Source organism: Triturus cristatus, chromosome 9 (assembly GCF_964204655.1).
Source record: "Triturus cristatus chromosome 9, aTriCri1.1, whole genome shotgun sequence".
NCBI classification, from domain to species: domain Eukaryota; kingdom Metazoa; phylum Chordata; class Amphibia; order Caudata; family Salamandridae; genus Triturus; species Triturus cristatus.
The window spans coordinates 456,046,116-456,063,859 of NC_140592.1; the positions used below are offsets into that span (position 1 = coordinate 456,046,116).

General features: G+C 44.9%; 1 protein-coding gene across 2 annotated transcripts in view; it reads right to left on the reverse strand.

Annotated features, from left to right (window-relative positions):
• PRX (periaxin) overlaps positions 1-17,744 on the reverse strand; it is a 293,671-nt gene that overhangs the window by 25,542 nt on the left and 250,385 nt on the right. The window contains exons 5-6 of one of the 2 annotated variants that reach the window (XM_085625368.1): positions 11,874-12,033; positions 5,291-5,484 (exon numbers count right to left, since the gene is read on the reverse strand). In XM_085625368.1, coding sequence (XP_085481494.1) covers positions 5,291-5,484; positions 11,874-12,033 — 354 coding nt within the window. The remainder of the gene's footprint in view (positions 1-5,290; positions 5,485-11,873; positions 12,034-17,744) is intronic. The other variant, XM_085625369.1, reaches the window with a different exon arrangement.

Below are 17,744 nucleotides of genomic sequence, written 5' to 3' on the forward strand. Positions count from 1 at the left end.
CCACCAGCTACCACCCTCAAACGGACGGCCAAACCGAGCGCCTGAACCAAACGCTCAAACAGTATCTGCGATGTTTTGTGGACCAGGGCAGGGAAGAATGGGTCGACTTGCTCTGGGTTGCAGAGATAGCCTATAACAACGCCACTCACAGCTCCACACAGTCATCTCCGTTCTATAGCAACTATGGCCAACATCCCAGGTTCTTGCCATTTCTACATCCGTTCAGAGAGGACAGGATTCCCGCCACAGCGGACAGGGTGGCACACATAAAAGACACGTTGATGCGCTCAAGGGCTGTCCTAATAGAGGCCAAGAGACGATACAAGGCTGCGGCCGACAGGAAGAGAAGGCCCGGGCCACTGTACCGCACTGGAGACTACGTCTGGATATCCACAAGAAACATGAGGTTTCGAAAGAACAGTGTGTTCCATCCCAAGTACATGGGCCCCTATCGCATTACCAAGTGTATGGGTCCCGTGAACGTGAAGGTGTGCTTGCCCCAGTCATTGCGGATACACCCTGTCTTTCATGTATCATTGCTCAAACCAGCACCCTCCAAGCCGTCTGGGACACCTAGGCCGGTATGCGTGGAGTCGGAGGTGGAGTATGAAGTGTCGGGCATACGGGCGTCCAAATGGCGCAGGGGGAAGCTGTGGTACCTGGTTGCGTGGAAAGGCTATGGCCCGGAGGAGCAATCATGGGAACCGGCTGAAGGGGTTCATGCTCCGCGCTTGGTCTCCTTGTTCCATCGGCGTTTTCCTGCCAGCGCTGGACCCGTGGGGAGCCGCTGAGAGGGAGGATGTACTGTCAAGAATTCCTGTCATGCGAGGGGAGGAAAACGGTAACCAGCGTAAACGGACTACATCTCCCAGGATGCCTAGCGGTTGAGAGGTTATGTAAACAGGAGAGCTGTTACATAACTCAAGGGAAAACACGCCCTTATGTAAACAGGAGAGCTGTTACATAACTCGAGGGAAAACACGCCCTTATGTAAACAGGAGAGCGGTTACATAACTCAAGGAAAACACGCCCTATAAAGGGAGGAACCGGGAGGTACAAGGCTGTCGGATATTGTGTTTACACCGACGTACCTGCTTCGTGAAGAGCAGTGTTCCGGAGTGGTGCTCCAGTAAGGCAAGAACGGAGGTAGGTCGAGTCGTTACTCCCTGGGCCGTGTCTTGCCCCATCGTCACCTGTGAAGGACCCGGAAGCTCTACTGGTCAACCTTTGAGCTTCGCTTTTTGACTCGGCTGAGTCAAGGCGCAGTGGCGCTTTTGCTGGTTAGAGTCGTAACTCCCAGCCCGACCAGAGATACAGGGACTGCCAGCTGTAACGCACACCAGGAGGTGTTTGCCGCGTTACAGACTCGGAAGTCCACAGGATCGATCGAGCGGCTGCTCTCGGTTCAGTCTTCTTGCTTTTGAGTGGGGTATCGGTGACGCATCACCAGGAGGTGACTCCGCGTCCCGGTGCAGTCTGAGGAAGAGGTTGAGCGGCTGCTCCCTTCAGGTAGAGACCCCGGCTGGGTGTTTCCCTGACTCCTCGATTCTCCCCAACACTCTTCGTGCCCCTCACAGCCTACCGATTGGCATTGTCGGCCATTTCATTTCTGCCCTCTGTTGGCATACGCCGGGATCGGCGTATATGCAGAGGACGGTTAGGACCATCTGTGCTGTGGGCTGGTAACGTACTTAGCCTGGAGGATTCCAGTGACTATAACTTTTGTTTATTCTTTGTATTAGTTTTGCCTTCATTAAAATAACTAACCCTTCACAAGTGGTTGCGTCCTCATTATCGTGTCTGTTAAACGATCCTGAGACGTTCAGGGCGTTACATTATCCATATTTATTTTGTGTTTTGCACATAAATGAAGTTGTAAAACTGTACATTTCCATATCTATTTACCTGATAGACGGGCACTCATACTTTGATGTCTGTCGTCTTTTACCTATTTAAGCTACTAAATATTACATAACAATAGATCCACTGGTAAATATTAGCATTATATCATAAATGTATGTTGACATATGCCGTTATTTGAAGACATTTCATCCTGTTTTTTATTTTCCCATGCTGCCCATCTGCTCAGCTGCTGGCCTATAATTCATGTAAGACAGCACGGAGAGTCACTTAAAAGAAGCACCATTTTCTGTATTTATCCACTTTTAAAAATAAAGGCAGACAGAATGACATTGCTTTCTGTCTGTATTTATCTGTAAAAATCCGTTAAAACGGAAAACAGGGAGCCTTACTTATAATGCCGGAGAATTTTTAAACTAAGAGTAATAGAGCCACTAGGGGTCATCCAAAAAGGCTTACCTAAAAAATATCCTCTGCATGTATGTGGGCTAAAAAATAGCCACAGATAGCATACATGCCAATAGACTCGATTCAGACGGGAGACTCCCAATTTTTGGAGATAAAAACAGCTTTATTTTGGCTGTCTAACGCCTGAAATTGCCTCTGCTTCAATATGGGAAATACATTCTCCTGATAATTTTTTTAAAATCCTCAACTTTCCTCTTCTAAAATGTTGGCGTGTATGAGATAGCAATGAAGGACTTATGCCTCCTAGCTAATCTAAATGGTTTAGCCTAGCCAGTTACTAGGCATTATCTCCAAAATTCACAACTGATCCAAAATAGGAGCACATCTTAACATAAAACAGATTACAAAGAAACTTTGAGACACGTTCATACACCCCACCACTTTGTAAACTGTATAATACAATCTGGTATAGAGACACATGTAAAAACACAACTTTCAAGATGTATAGCATATTTTGTGGCGTTTATTAAGTAGTCCAATTAACATTACAAATGTAGCGATCAGCTGTTTTGAATTAATATATTTAAGATGTCCACGGTTCAAGAACTGAACAAGATCGTGAGGTTACCCCAACACTTGCATTTATACTATAGGTAAACTGCGGTAAAATAAAATTATTGAAGTCTATAATGGATGACTACCCCTTTAGTACTATAGCTGAGCTATTTCCGATTATAAGATTCCTTTATGTAAAATGAAATCAAATTTCATGTTGCTTTCCAAGGACCAACCGTCAAAACATATTGCGAAACTGGGGTATAACTAGTTCAGTAAAACTGGGGAACAGAGGGGCAATTCTTTTTGTGAGACAGTTTGGTCAATATGAAGAAAACAATATTGGTCTGATACCACCAGGTTCACCCTTCTTAAGATACAATGTCCATGTTATTTTTCTCCGAAGTAACTATTCACATTTAATCTGAATGGATTTCAAAATATCTTAATAATGTACCGTACAAATTTATTTTGAAGATGTCTCAAATTAAATAGATATTGTAATTTATCACTGAAAAAGAGTCTTATAAGCAAGTTTGAGAGCACCAAATGACAATTGAGACTGTTTACTAACTGTGCATCTCTGCCAAACAAATCATTGATCTAGGTCCAACAGCTTCATTTATAGAAGTCTGTAATAAACTGCTGTGGTTACCCTAATATTAAACAACAGACAGCAAATGCAATAATTGAGATACATTTTGAATCAAAATGGATATTATTTCATACAATGTAATTGTGCGTTCCATCTGATTCTATTATGAGAGTCCTGTTAGTTAATTTTGGCAGGAATGGTTATTTAGTTATATGATTGAAACATGTAAAGACAAGCTGAGTGATTGGATCGATAATTATTGGAAGTCCAACAGCTGGTAAACTTTCTACACTGATCACAGTTCTTCAGTTGTCCTCAACTGGTTGCTTTCTTAAATCCATTATTGCTTATATTTCATGTTCATCTTTCTCTGAAATTGCCCTCTTATTGACTGTAGAATGGAATTTGGGTTTACCTCACATCCTAATCAATGGTAAGTAGATACGAGACTGTAATAGAAGATGCAACTTCAAATCATAATTTTTTATCAGAAGTTTAAGAGTTTCGGTGTGATTATTTTGAAGGCCACAGATGTACTTAAAACATATTTTCAGGAACTAATAAACACTTGTATACCTTCATAATCATGGGAAACAGGTGATGATGGGTCCCAAAACATCTTAAAAGTTCTGTACCTCTATGCGTATCCTTCTCGGGGCACTAGTATTAAGGTCTTAGGTGGATTTTTGTCCATCAAAGACAATATTAATTAGATGAAGCAAACATCTGAATTCCCTTGGTGATCTTTATTTTCTTCTGAGAGAATATATCTGCAGCAACCTAAACTTTCTGGCTAGTTAATCTTTTCTCTACGTTACTATTACGTGTTTACCCCACTACCCATCTTTTTCTATATTAATTTATATTAATATCTATGAATTTTATGTTTTTTTCTTTATTTACAGTTCTTTGAACCATAACTGTTCAGACATGTGTGTTCATACTAGTTATCTACAGTAGGTTCTTTATGTGGCTTGCCAGATAAGGTTGTAAAGGTGTGGGGCACTCACAAACCATAAGTTTGCAGGGAGAGTGCCAGAGCAAATGGTGATGATCACTACTTATTTATTTGCCCTCTTCTATTGTGACCATTTATCTTGAGGAAACCAACCAGATGTATGGGAACAATGCACACTGAATCCCAATAGGAGATGGAGTGGGTGAGTAATGTGTCATTCTGCAAGAGTAGTTACTCACAGGTAGCTTATTTTTCAAGAAAGTTGTTCCTGATAGACAACAGCATTGGTAGCCATACACATATGAAGCACAACTGGACCATACAATGCAGGGCACGCTCTCTGTGATGACTGGGGGTTGCCTGTGCCTGCTACATCCAGGCTTCTGAGATTGTTTTTGTTAATTTGATTTGTGGGTACTTCATTCACCCATAGCTAAAAGTATGCAAGTACTTCCTAATTTAAAACAGGGGCTTTTAAAAGTGGTTGACTATGCATAAATGTTTGGGATTGTTGTGGTTAAAGACTCAAGTAAAACGTCTTTGATGAAGCCCAAAGAAGTGGAAACGTCTGGATTGCTTATCATTCCAAGCAGTGAGAACATGGCAGCTGTTTAGGCTGGGTCAATGGTTTTGGAGTGGGATCAGACTAATTAACATGTGGATGATTATTACTCACAGACGTACAGGTGAAAGCTGAAAGAGTTTCAGAATTCACCTTAGAGAGTATATCGTGAGAAACCCACATTGCAGATGGGTTGCAGTTCCACTGCAACTTTCGGAGGCTTTTATTCAACACCATACTAACCAGGAGTATATTTGGCACTGGGATCCACTGAAAGATGGAGACTACATGGGTGGACACAACATGGAAAGACAAAGAATCAGAAAACAGTTCACGGTAGAAGAGCACATACCATTTTTGGCATCTTGGCTTTAGGTCCCTTTACCTCGAACGTGCCGGATCCTGGTGACATGGAAACATCGGCAGATTGTACATTCCTCTTGAGACAGAAGGAGATCTTGTAGGGTTCAGCATATTGTAGGATTTGGAGGGCGTCTTCATACTTCACATTGTCAAAGTAAACTTTGGCGCTCAGGATCTGATCTCCTACAAGGACAGATGCACAGCTTTCATTGGCACAGAATCTGCAACGCTGATCCCAAACATTGAAAAGATGGCTTCACAAATATAGAATATGAAAATAACTCATACTGGTGTCAAAACTACCACCATCTAAAAGTTTCATTCAACCCAAAAGAAAACACAGAACATCACTGTTAATAATACAATCATGGATATGAAATTGTTTCGTTTGATTCTATCCAAATCATCCTTGGTTGGAAGTACAGATCTCCAAATGTGTTGACAAGTATTGCTTTTACTTTGCTTTATAACAATTTAGGGCAAGACCTCTATGACTAAATAATTTTTGTTATCCTCAAAGCAGACATATACATATCTGCCTAATATGTGTCAAGGAACACATTCCACAGAGCTTGAAAATAGTTGTAATTTTGGTACAAGTGGGTAGAGTTCCATTTAAATTGCTCCCAACTATCTCTCGTCATTGGTGTGGAATGGGCGCTAGAGGATTCAAATCTCACACACCTATCCCTAATTGTATCAGACACCTTTTGCATAGCATACACTGCACTCTACTGTGACCGCCACACCTTTAGAGAAGGCAGTTCCATGGTTTCCAACCCTGCGTTATCATGAGTCGAGCGGCAAAGAGAACATGTAAGAGGTTTGCTGGTCAGTGACTTCAAGGTATGTACATTATGCTTATCAACATCACCTATTAGGATGAGAAGCGGGCCATGTGGTAAGTGGACCCCTTCACACCTCCCTTACATAACAGAGAGCCCGATTTAGAGTTTGGCAATTGAGTTGCTCCGTCACAACGTGGCAGGTATCCCGTCCGCCTTGTTACTAGTGCCATAGGATATAATGCACTTGTAATAAGATAGACTGGATATCAGTCACATTGTGATAGAGTAACCATCTGACAAACTCTAAATCAGGCCCACACTTCTCTTGTTGTTCGCAAATCCTACAACAATCAGTGGGGTCCATACAAACAGTTCACAATCTTGCTGGAATTAAATACTAATGGAAGCAAGGTTTTAGGTCATCTCTGTGTGTTGAGAATATTCCACATGGGTATCCCACGGTAAACATTCTTGTACAGCCCACTTTAATGCTATTCTGAATCAGCTAATGATGGATGTGAATATTCAGTAATCTGTCTTTTCCATCAGATTAAGGGGCATATTTACAAGGAAACTGTTGGAGCGTAGATCTAAGCCAAGATTGCTAATGTTGCGCTCCAACAGTTTCCAAACATAGGGATGCGCCATATTTACAAGAATGCAGCGCAACCCTACTTTTCCCTTAGCGCAGGTACTAAATTTAGCAGCCTAGCGCCAATGCAGGCACCCTTGCACCATAGTGCACGGGAGCCTGAATTGCAGGGAATGATTGTTTATGTGCAGGAAGGTGCCACTTCCTGCAATCAGTAATGGCGATTTGTAACTTCTATGTGTGCTGCTTCATACAGCACACATAGAAGTTGCAACTCTTCATTTTTTAATGATTGTTTATGTGCAGGAAGGGACTCCTTCCTGCACATGAACAATCACTAGTGGTGATTTGCGGTTTCTATGTGTGCTGCAGAATGCAGCACACATAGAAACAGCAAACACAAGGACAAATTAATCATTTCTCCTCGTTTTGCCAGGTTAAGACCCGGTTTTCCCTGGTCTTATTTTGGTGCTGCCCCATATTTACGCCACCCTTGTAAGTAGGAGGCAGCATCAAAAAGCAATGAGTGTTGCGGTGGAACGTCCACCACAACATCCATTGCCCGCCCCTCTCACGATAAGTGCTGCGTGAAAGGGGGCTTTATTCACAAGGCAGCGTTAAGTCACATTGAGTGGCTTAACTTCGCCTTGTAAATGAGGCAAATGGCTTATCACCACCAGAACGTCACAAAAACTGACATTCTGGTGGGGATAAGCTCTTGTAAATATGCCCAAAAATGCTGCTTTACAGAAGAGAAGTTCTGCGTGATTCCCTCCACACATATTTGGGACTGAGTTAGAAGAGATGCACTGTTCCACCTGAAGATGTCACAGTTACACCATGTGGGAGCAAAGGCGGGGTTCTTCAAATTCTGAGCGAGAGGGAAGGTGTGTGAGGTCTCGCAAATGTCCTCCTGTGCTTGTGTATGCCAGGGAATCCCCAACTTATTGTGATGTTTAGGAGGAAGCCACAAAAGATTGATAATTGGGGACCAAACTAATCTCCTGCCTATTGGAGAGGCAATGTTTATGTATGGGATATATTCCTACCCTATGAGGAGCTTGAATTGAGTTACCAGAATATATCTCACAATTTCCGGTATCCATAACCCCCAAGCATAGATAGACCCATCAAAGACTTTACGCACCAATCTCTGTGGTTTGCCTGACAGCCAAAGCTATGCAATCTGCCTGGATGGTTTTAGGTACATTTGCTGTAATTGCATTAGAAGCAGTTTACACCCTCATATAAGAATATGAGAATTCAAGAAAGGGAAGCAGGGTCTGTAAAAAAAATATCTCCAGTATGTAATTCCAGTAACCATGGGCAGGACCACAGAATCTTCCTAGGTGTTCATTCATACTCTGCATATCCTCGACGAGCGACATCTGATTGGCTATAATCAAATGTATCTACTCACACAGGGGTACACTGCCAGTTAAATAGTATTTTAAAGAACCTTTCTTTACCCTGGGCGTCTTGAGCAAAGTTATTTTGCCTCTGCAGTATTTGTTCCACTGATCGTCAGCTGGGGTGATCCCAGTTCTCTTCCCCATTGCCCCTGAAATGGTATTTTAATTGGGGTCAGCTGTATTGTTTAAAATCTTATAAATAAGTGATATTGAGCATGGTTGAGCAGCTTCTTGAATTGTGTTAATGGATTTGTCCGCTTCTCTAACCTGAGAGGTTGCGATGTTAAGTGTCTCACTTGTAAGTAGAGTAACGTAACCTCTCCTCCGCTTGGGGGGGAATTGGGCAATAGTGCATTTCTGGAAGGCGATCCCCCGCTGTGACACATCCAACCCACTTCCAGACAGGAAAGCTTGGCTGCCCAGCAAACGAAAGAAGTCAGCATTACAGACGACTCAGGCGAAGGGCAGAGGATAGGAGGTCAGATTAATTGTAGTGCCTATTTCATCCCATGCCTTCAGATGTGAAGAGGTGTGGGTCTCTCTGGGCTCTTTATATCCATACTACCTCTAACATTGCTCTACCCTAAAGTATGTAACCAATGTAGCAACACTCTCTTTGCATCTCCGAATGCAGCCACTCCAGTTCCTGCAGTAAATTCCCTTTAGAAGCCCTTACTTTAGGCTGAAAGTTTCATCTTTGAAGGCTTCAATCACTCAATCAGGGTTCTTATAGAGCGCTACTAATCACTAGTTAGGGTCTCAAGGCACTGTGGGTGTGTAGGGGGGGCGGGGTTCTGCAGTTCAGTCGAAGAGCCAGGTATGAGGTTCTTCCTGACTTGAGGAAGTCTTGCTCACAAGTACGCTTGGGTAAATAAGAGCACTTCGGCACCCAAACCAAGAAGCATTGTTTTACTGTACACCTTCTTCTGTGACTGTACTCAACTTTGATTCTCTGCTATCAGAACCCCCACACAGAACCAGGGGAAGGTCCCTCACTCACCATCAGGAGCGTGTCCCAATAACTAATGGTGACACACATACAGACCTAACTGCCCACACCCCATCCATGATCAGAAGGTGGTATGGGCAACTGTGCTGAGGAGGCACAGTTAATAAGACCAGCAGCACTTACTTGTCAACTTGTGTACTCATTGCTCGGGTCAACGTACCCACCCTCTGTTGCTGCGGACCCCAACATCTCCGTGGCTTCATGAGAGCCAGAGGCACCTTTGTCTTGGCTCATAGTCTTTAGGCAAGGATCCATCTGAGACAGTCTTTGCCAGCACTAATCCACTGTTTCATAATGTTCCCTCTGTGAGCCGTGCCACCCAGATTCATTCCTGAGCCTGTCACCTCCACTTTCGAAAACAGATCAGGTTGCATTCATCATGCTTGCCAATCTCACTCATGTGCACCGCCTTTGGCAGGGCATCAAGATATTTCTGATGTTTGCAGTCCCCACAGATGTTTCTGGGGGCCAGCTACCTGCGCTCTACCACTCAATGGTGGGTGCATCACATTGCTTGCTCTTTTGTTATTCTTAAGGCTCCCTGCTCCTTACCACTACTATGAGACCCTCTTTGTTGCAGCCAGCGCTTGTCTCCTTGTGCTCAGTTCACCTTTCTAAGAGTCCTCTGCACTCTAGATCCACTGGCAGAGTCTTTCCCTGATTTTTGCCAGGCCCTGCAAGGGTCCTGTCTGAGAGGTCCTCGTGACAGGATGGGCATATGTCTGCTTCACTGCAGCAGATGCAGGGTCTCTGATCACTAACCCACAAAACAGAGATAACAATATACCTGTATTGATTCTGCTCAAATGCCTCCCCTTACAGGCCAGATACTGCTTCAGGTTACCCTGCATCATCTTCAAAGATTTGAAACTGATCACTGTCAAGCCTTTGAGAAGAATTCCAAGCCACGTCTCTATTCATTTGCTGTGCAACTGTGCCAAAATATACCATTAAAAAGACAATTGCACAGTGAAACACTGTTGCTTTCGTAAATATGTCTCTTGTGGTAGAGTGACATGCATGGGAGTGACTTACTGCAGCAATGACCAAGAGGATCTACAGAACCTTGAAACTGTCTGTTTGGAGTGCTGTGATGGTGCCTAAACTGCGTTTGATGTGGTTACATGAAAGCCCTTGTTAAAGGGCTGTAAAATTCAACATAAAAGAATAGGTATGTAGTGAACCTGCATGGAGAACAGAGAAAGTGCGCATGACTGATTTGGGCGGCCCGAGAGGACCAACCAAACAGTCATTGCGCACATAGGAGTGGGCAAACCACTCCTCCCCTACCCTGCTCCGTTAGCAGAGTAGCCCCGCCCACCCACCCGTAAAGGAAACATAAAATGGTAATAACTGAAAGTATTATGCTTATTTCTAAATGAGATTATCCGTAATCATTTGCTCGGGTATTGTAAAGTTTAGAAGTCCATCAAAAAGGCTCATTATCTTTACTGTCATACATTATGTTTGTGCAGATTACCTATTCTAAACTGAGGTTGTTGGAGACATGCAAGACTACTCTCTGGAGTAACTTTACACTCTGAAATGGTGATAGCCAAAGTAGTAAAGAGTTACTATAAAGTGTGAGAGTAAATTTACATGTGAGTAAATCTACACATGTACATTTACTTTAGTGAGTAGGCCCCACAGACTGCAACATGTTGTCACCTAAACTTTTAGTTACAATTAATGTTTCATCATCCTATTCTTAGCCTTACACTTTCATTTCTCTCAATGTAAAGCACTCTAACCTTTTTCAGGATAAATGTCCATGCTCCCAAAAAAACATAAACAAGCATTGGCATAGCCAATAGGTCCCGCCTTTGGGACCTTATAAGTGTTTAGCCATGCAACAGTTGCATAACTAAACATTTATAAGGTCCCAAAAGCGAGACCTAGTGGCTATGCCAATGCTTGTTTTAACTGCTGCAATCTATTGAAGCCTCACGGAGAACATCGAAACGGCCGCACGCGAAAGTGATCGCGATCAAACATCAAAGCGGCCGTGCGCCCGTGAAAGTGAAAGTAATAGCGGTAAAGCGCGACGCGCGCGCCCGCGCACATGCACTGTAGGTCTAGGCTGGCCTGGTAGCACTTTTTGGAGCCCTCACAAAATGTCTCGCCAGACCAGCGCATGCGCTGGGTCAGGCGAGACCTAAAAATAAAAAGATACCTACTGTATATATTGAGCAGTGGGGAAACCATTTTTGAACATTCAAATAGACATGTGGAAGTCCTGAGGGAGGTTTAAGTTTTGTTGGACCTACAGAAGCCAAAACGAGGACCATTGTTAAAAAAAAAATCTACATCCAGATAGTTTTAAGCTGTTTAGACAACAGATTCCTGTGACTGTAATGCAGCCTGTTATGAATTTATAGATATCTGATATCTCTTTTTCCCTAATAGGGGTGTGCATTGAATCAGTATCCTATTTTAGTTGCAATGGTCTGACAGACACAACCATTGCTAGGCTAATCTCTAACAATAGTTAATACACAGGAAAATATTATAGTTTTACTAGATTTTGAATTTGTTTCTGATTTGCAGGTTCAAACCTGTAGCTTGCACGTTTCAAATGGATCTCCAGAGCAGGTGCATCAACCCACTATGCTATTGTACTTATTTGCAATTCAAATTCTACACAATCCTTCCAATTGCTGACTGTGTTCGCTCTGCCCCTTCTTTCCCCAGTCAACTTATCCGCCCCATGTTTGCACGAACCTCTTTCATTTTGGCCCAATAAACGATGTGGAAACGAAAACACTGCTTACCTTCCTGTAGACTCAAGGATTTGGCAGCAGGAGAATCCTTTTGCACATCTTTGATAAAAAGACCACTTTTTCCACCGCCGGAAACACTGATCCCGCTCACTCCAGCCTCTGCTTCCGTTTCCATGACGATCTGCACCATCTCTGATTTTTTCACATCCTCCTGGCAAGAGAGATACATTCCGACAATTCAGGAGGTGAACACAAAAGTAGAAAATTTACTCTATGAAGATACCAGCTATGTTTCTGTGTATTGACCACAAAGCGTCAAAACAATTCAAGTGTATCAAATGTTGGTTCTCTGAAGTTATGAAAGTAAAACGTGTTTCTGTACAACAGTTTTTGCACTTATAAAAATGTCTTGTTGCAAATGCAATTTTAGAGTTCATGTATTGCTCTCTAGTGCAGTTAAATGCGCCGGAAGGATAATTTAGACAAGCATTTACAGTAGGTCTTGCATTGCTGAAAGTATGAGCTATTGGCGTTGCAAAAAATAATGTTTCTTTGATTTTTTTTGTTTTCAACAAATAGCCAAGCAGTAGCATAAGTAATAAAAGAAAATCCACAAAGAAAGGAAAGGGTGTAGTACTATAGGCTGTTACTCGGCGTCTCTGTGACGTTGTAAAAGGACCTCTATTAGCCATATAAGGTACTGCACCCTTAATGCAATTATAATGAGAAAGATTGCAGCTGAGCATACATTTCCTTTTGTTTTTAAAGAAAGTTACATTTTTGCTAGCTTGCATTTAAAAAATGCACTATTAAAATAAACAACAATGGCGCATTCTTAAAACGTAAGTTAACCAAAATCTAATTTTCAATAAACACAAATGGAAACATATGCTCAGCTGCAATCTTTCTCTTTATAATTGCATTAAGAATGCATCCCCTTATGTTTCTAATAGATTTGTAAGTGCTGATGATGCATTAGAGGGAAAGGGGGCAGGGCTGGGGACCCCTTGCACTGCCTGAATAATCACACCTGCCCCCCCCCCCCCCCACATTCTTCCTACCCCAAAAAAACAAGCCTTTCTGGAACAACTGCTCTTGTCCTGTGGCAGTTCATAAGCCTAAATGGATTTCCTCAGTGCTGTGTCTCCACGCCTATGCTGAAAACCTACTGGGTGCCAAGGTTCCCTAACCTTATGGTTCACTGTACGAGAGTCAATATTTATGTGGTGCCGCTTGAAGAGCGCCAACAGCCTGTGTCACGAGGTGTGGTAGTGTCCATTGGCCGGCCTGCTTTTAAATACCAACTAGCCAACTGTGTAGTGAAACTGGCTCAAACAAGACGCTTCTGTCGAGGTGGAATCACAGTGGCACAACAGCGGTCCATAAGACCTGCATTTTTTTCAAGAGGCGAGCAATCATGAGGGGGTGCGGGGGGGGGCAAGGTGTGAGTGGAGAATGGCAAAAATCGATGCAGAGTTTAAGTCCAAGACCTATGTGGTATAAACACAAAGATCGAGATGTACACAGGCTGGAGGGGTGGAAGGGTATGCGCCAGGTGTGGTAGCAAAACCCCCAACTGTCTTAAAGAACTGGACCCATCAAGAATTAAAGACCTCAAAAGGAGAATGGGGAATTCTAGGTGAGACCATTTATTTGTACAGAGCAGCAGCGGCTCCTCCGCTAAGGCGGAAGAGCGTCGCTCCACTACTCTGCGAGTAGTAGTTAAAGTAAAACTAAAATGATAATAACCAACATTATTATTTTTTTAGTTTTCTGTTTCCTTGTGCGGGGTGGGCCGACAGAGCAGGGGTCAGGGAGAAGAGTGATTTGCCCACTCCACGTGCGCATGAATGTTTGGTCGGCCGTCTTGGGCGAGCTAAACCATCATGCGCACTTTGCATGTTCTCCACCCAGGCTGCATTACAGCTTGGATGGAGAACGTTCCCCGGTTCTCTTTCCTCATCTGAGCACCGAACCACGGCGCTCAGACCAAGCACAACGCTGCATTGCAGCTTTGTGATTGGCTTGGGCAGACAGGAGCCTGGATGCTTCCTGCTGTCGAGGAGCTGAAGAGCAGCGAGAGGCGGCATCCGGCCGGCCTGCAGGTAAGTGGTTTTTTTTTCCATTTACCACCCCCCCCCCCCCCGCCCCGCCACCCCTGTTAAATAGCGCCTGCCACTGGAACAGAGGCCGGTCAAGGCATGAAGCTGCTGACCAGCAGCTTTGGAAGAGTTATGATAGGTTATGAGCTCCCAAATGGGTTTATTCCTTACAGATTATAGGGGCCAATGAAGGCAGTGTAATGCTGGGATTCAAATGGAATTTGCAGAAAAGAGAGGATAGGAAATTTCTCAAATAGGTAGGCTTAAGATTCAAAAGAATGACCCTCTGACCCTATGTGTGCACTGCTGTTACAGGATGTGGTGCCTCTGACTCTAGGCATGCAATGCTGTCACAGGATGTGGAGCCTCTGAATGTAGGTGTACACTGCTGTGACAGGATGTGGTGCCTCTGAGTCTAGTCATGCAATGCTGTCACAGGATGTGGAGCCTCTGACTCTAAGCGTGCACTGCTGTCACAGGATGTGGAGCCTTTGACTCCAAGCATGCATCGCTGTCACAGGATGTGGAGCCTCTGACTCTAGGTGTGCACCACTATCACAGGATGTGAAGTCCATGACTTTAGGCATGCGCCACTTTCACAAGATGTGGAACCCTTGACTCTAGGCATGCCTCGCTGTCACAGGATGTGAAGCCTCTGCCTCTAGGCGTGTACTGCTGCCAGAGGACTGACTGACTCTAGGTGCGAACCTCTGTCACAGGATGTAGAATCTCTGACTCTAAGAGTGCACCGTTGTTAGAGGATGTGGAGCCTATGACTCTAGGCATGCAATGCTGTCACAAGATGTGGAGACTCTGACTCTAGGCGTGCATGTCTATAACAGGATGTGGAATCTCTAACTCTAGGAGTGCACCGTTGTCACAGGATGTGAAGGCCCTGACTCTATGACTCCAGGCGTGCACCGCTGTCACAGGATGTGGAGCCTTTGACTCTAGCCGTGCACTGCTGTCACAGGATATGGAGCTCTTGACTCTAGGCATGCACCACTTTCACAGGATATGGAACCACTGACTCTAGGCATGCACCACCATCACAGGATGTGGAGCCTCTGACTTCAGGCGTGTACTGCTGCCAGAGGATGTAGAGCCCTTGACTCTAGGCATGCACCTCTCTCACAGGATGTGCAATCTCTAACTCTAAGCGGGCACCACCTTCACAGGATGAGGAGCCTCTGACTCTCTGACTCTAGGCATGCACTGCCATCACAGGATGTGGAGCCTCTGACTTCAGGTGTGTATTACTGCCAAAGGATGCAGAGCCCTTAACTCTTGGCATGCACCTCTGTCACAGAATATGCAATCTCTTACTCTAAGCCGGCACCGCCTTCACAAGACGAGGAGCCTCTGACTCTCTGACTCTAAGTGTGCACCGTTGTCACAGGATGTGGAGCACCTGACTCTATGACTCTAGGCATGCACAGCTGTCACAGGATGCAGAGCCTCTGACTCTAGGCGTGTACTGCTGCCACAGGATGTAGAGCCCCTGACTATAGGCATGCACCTCTGTCACAGGACGTGCAATCTCTAACTCTAAGCAGGCACCGCCTACACAGGATGAGGATTCTCTGATTTTCTGACTCTAAGTGTGCACTGTTGTCACAGGATGTGGAGCACCTGACTCTATGACTCTAGGCATGCACAGCTGTCACAGGATGCGGAGCCTCTGACTCTAGGCGTGCACCACAGTCACAGGATGTGGTGCCTCTGACTCTAAGCGTGCACTGCTGTCACAGGATGTGGAGCCTTTGACTCCAAGCATGCATCGATGTCACAGGATGTGGAGCCTCTGACTCTAGGTGTGCACCACTATCACAGGATGTGAAGTCCATGACTTTAGGCATGCACCACTTTCACAAGATGTGGAACCCTTGACTCTAGGCATGCCTCGCTGTCACAGGATGTGAAGCCTCTGCCTCTAGGCGTGTACTGCTGCCAGAGGACTGACTGACTCTAGGTGCGAACCTCTGTCACAGGATGTAGAATCTCTGACTCTAAGAGTGCACCGTTGTTAGAGGATGTGGAGCCTATGACTCTAGGCATGCAATGCTGTCACAAGATGTGGAGACTCTGACTCTAGGCGTGAATGTCTATAACAGGATGTGGAATCTCTAACTCTAGGAGTACACCGTTGTCACAGGATGTGAAGGCCCTGACTCTATGACTCCAGGCGTGCACCGCTGTCACGGGATGTGGAGCCTTTGACTCTAGCCGTGCACTGCTGTCACAGGATATGGAGCTCTTGACTCTAGGCATGCACCACCATCACAGGATGTGGAGCCTCTGACTTCAGGCGTGTACTTCTGCCAGAGGATGTAGAGCCCTTGACTCTAGGCATGCACCTCTCTCACAGGATGTACAATCTCTAACTCTAAGCGGGCACCACCTTCACAGGATGAGGAGCCACTGACTCTCTGACTCTAGGCATGCACCGCCATCACAGGATGTGGGGCCTCTGACTTCAGGTGTGTACTACTGCCAAAGGATGCAGAGCCCTTAACTCTAGGCATGCACCTCTGTCACAGAATATGCCATCTCTAACCGCCTTCACAAGACGAGGAGCCTCTGACTCTCTGACTCTAAGTGTGCACCATTGTCACAGGATGTGGAGCACCTGACTCTATGACTCTAGGTATGCACAGCTGTCACAGGATGCAGAGCCTCTGACTCTAGGCGTGCACCACAGTCACAGGATGTGGAACCCTTGACTCTAGGCATGCACCGCTTTCACAGGATGTGGAACCCCTGACTCTAGGCATGCAACACTGTCATAGGATGTGGAGCCTCTGACTCTAGGCGTGTACTGCTGCCACAGGATGTAGAGCCCCTGACTATAGGCATGCACCTCTGTCAGAGGACGTGCAATCTCTAACTCTAAGCAGGCACCGCCTACACAGGATGAGGATTCTCTGACTCTCTGACTCTAAGTGTGCACTGTTGTCACAGGATGTGGTGCACCTGACTCTATGACTCTAGGCATGCACAGCTGTCACAGGATGCGGAGCCTCTGACTCTAGGCGTGCACCACAGTCACAGGATGTGGAGCCTCTGACTCTGGGCGTGAACTGATGTCACAGGATGTGTGTACAACTGGGCTCGAAAGACCGGCACAATGTATGCTTCCAGGTATCCAGCTGGTTTTGATTTCTTCACCTGTCAGAGAATGTGGGTGTTGCTTTGTTTGGCAGTACAAACTACCCCTGCATCAAGGAGTAGTAAATACTCACTAGCACATACTCCTCTATATAGGTATGAGGGTGTGTGAGTGTGTGCACGCCCAGATGGGTCAGACTCTTCTGTTATAATATGCACGTATGGGGATAGGTTGTGGCCTAACGATCAGAGCTGACGACTTTGAAGCTGGGGAACCAGGTTCAAGACTCGGCGTCGGCTCAACCTCCTCTGATTCTGGGCGAATTATCTTAATCTCCCTGTGCCTAACCAAAATAAATATGTCCTTGAGTAATGTAACTGGTGCTCTTGAGAGACGTTTTAAGGCATGGGCATAGTGGGCTCTGGTCCAGGGCACCAGCCTTTCAGGGGGCCCCTGTTAGAGCCAGCCCTGTTCTGCAGAGTCTTGTCCTGATGAATCTTAGTGATTCTTGAATAGATTAAATATAATTTCCCTTTAATGTTTGTGTACCTGGGTGATATGTGACATGTCTCATGCCAGATCCATAATAAACATTATTTTAAATCAAAACAGGATCTCTCATATGAGTAATGGGAGGGTTATCAGATATTATTTGCAGTGATATTAGTGAGTTGCTGCTGTGTTACAATATTGAAAACACACATCACTATC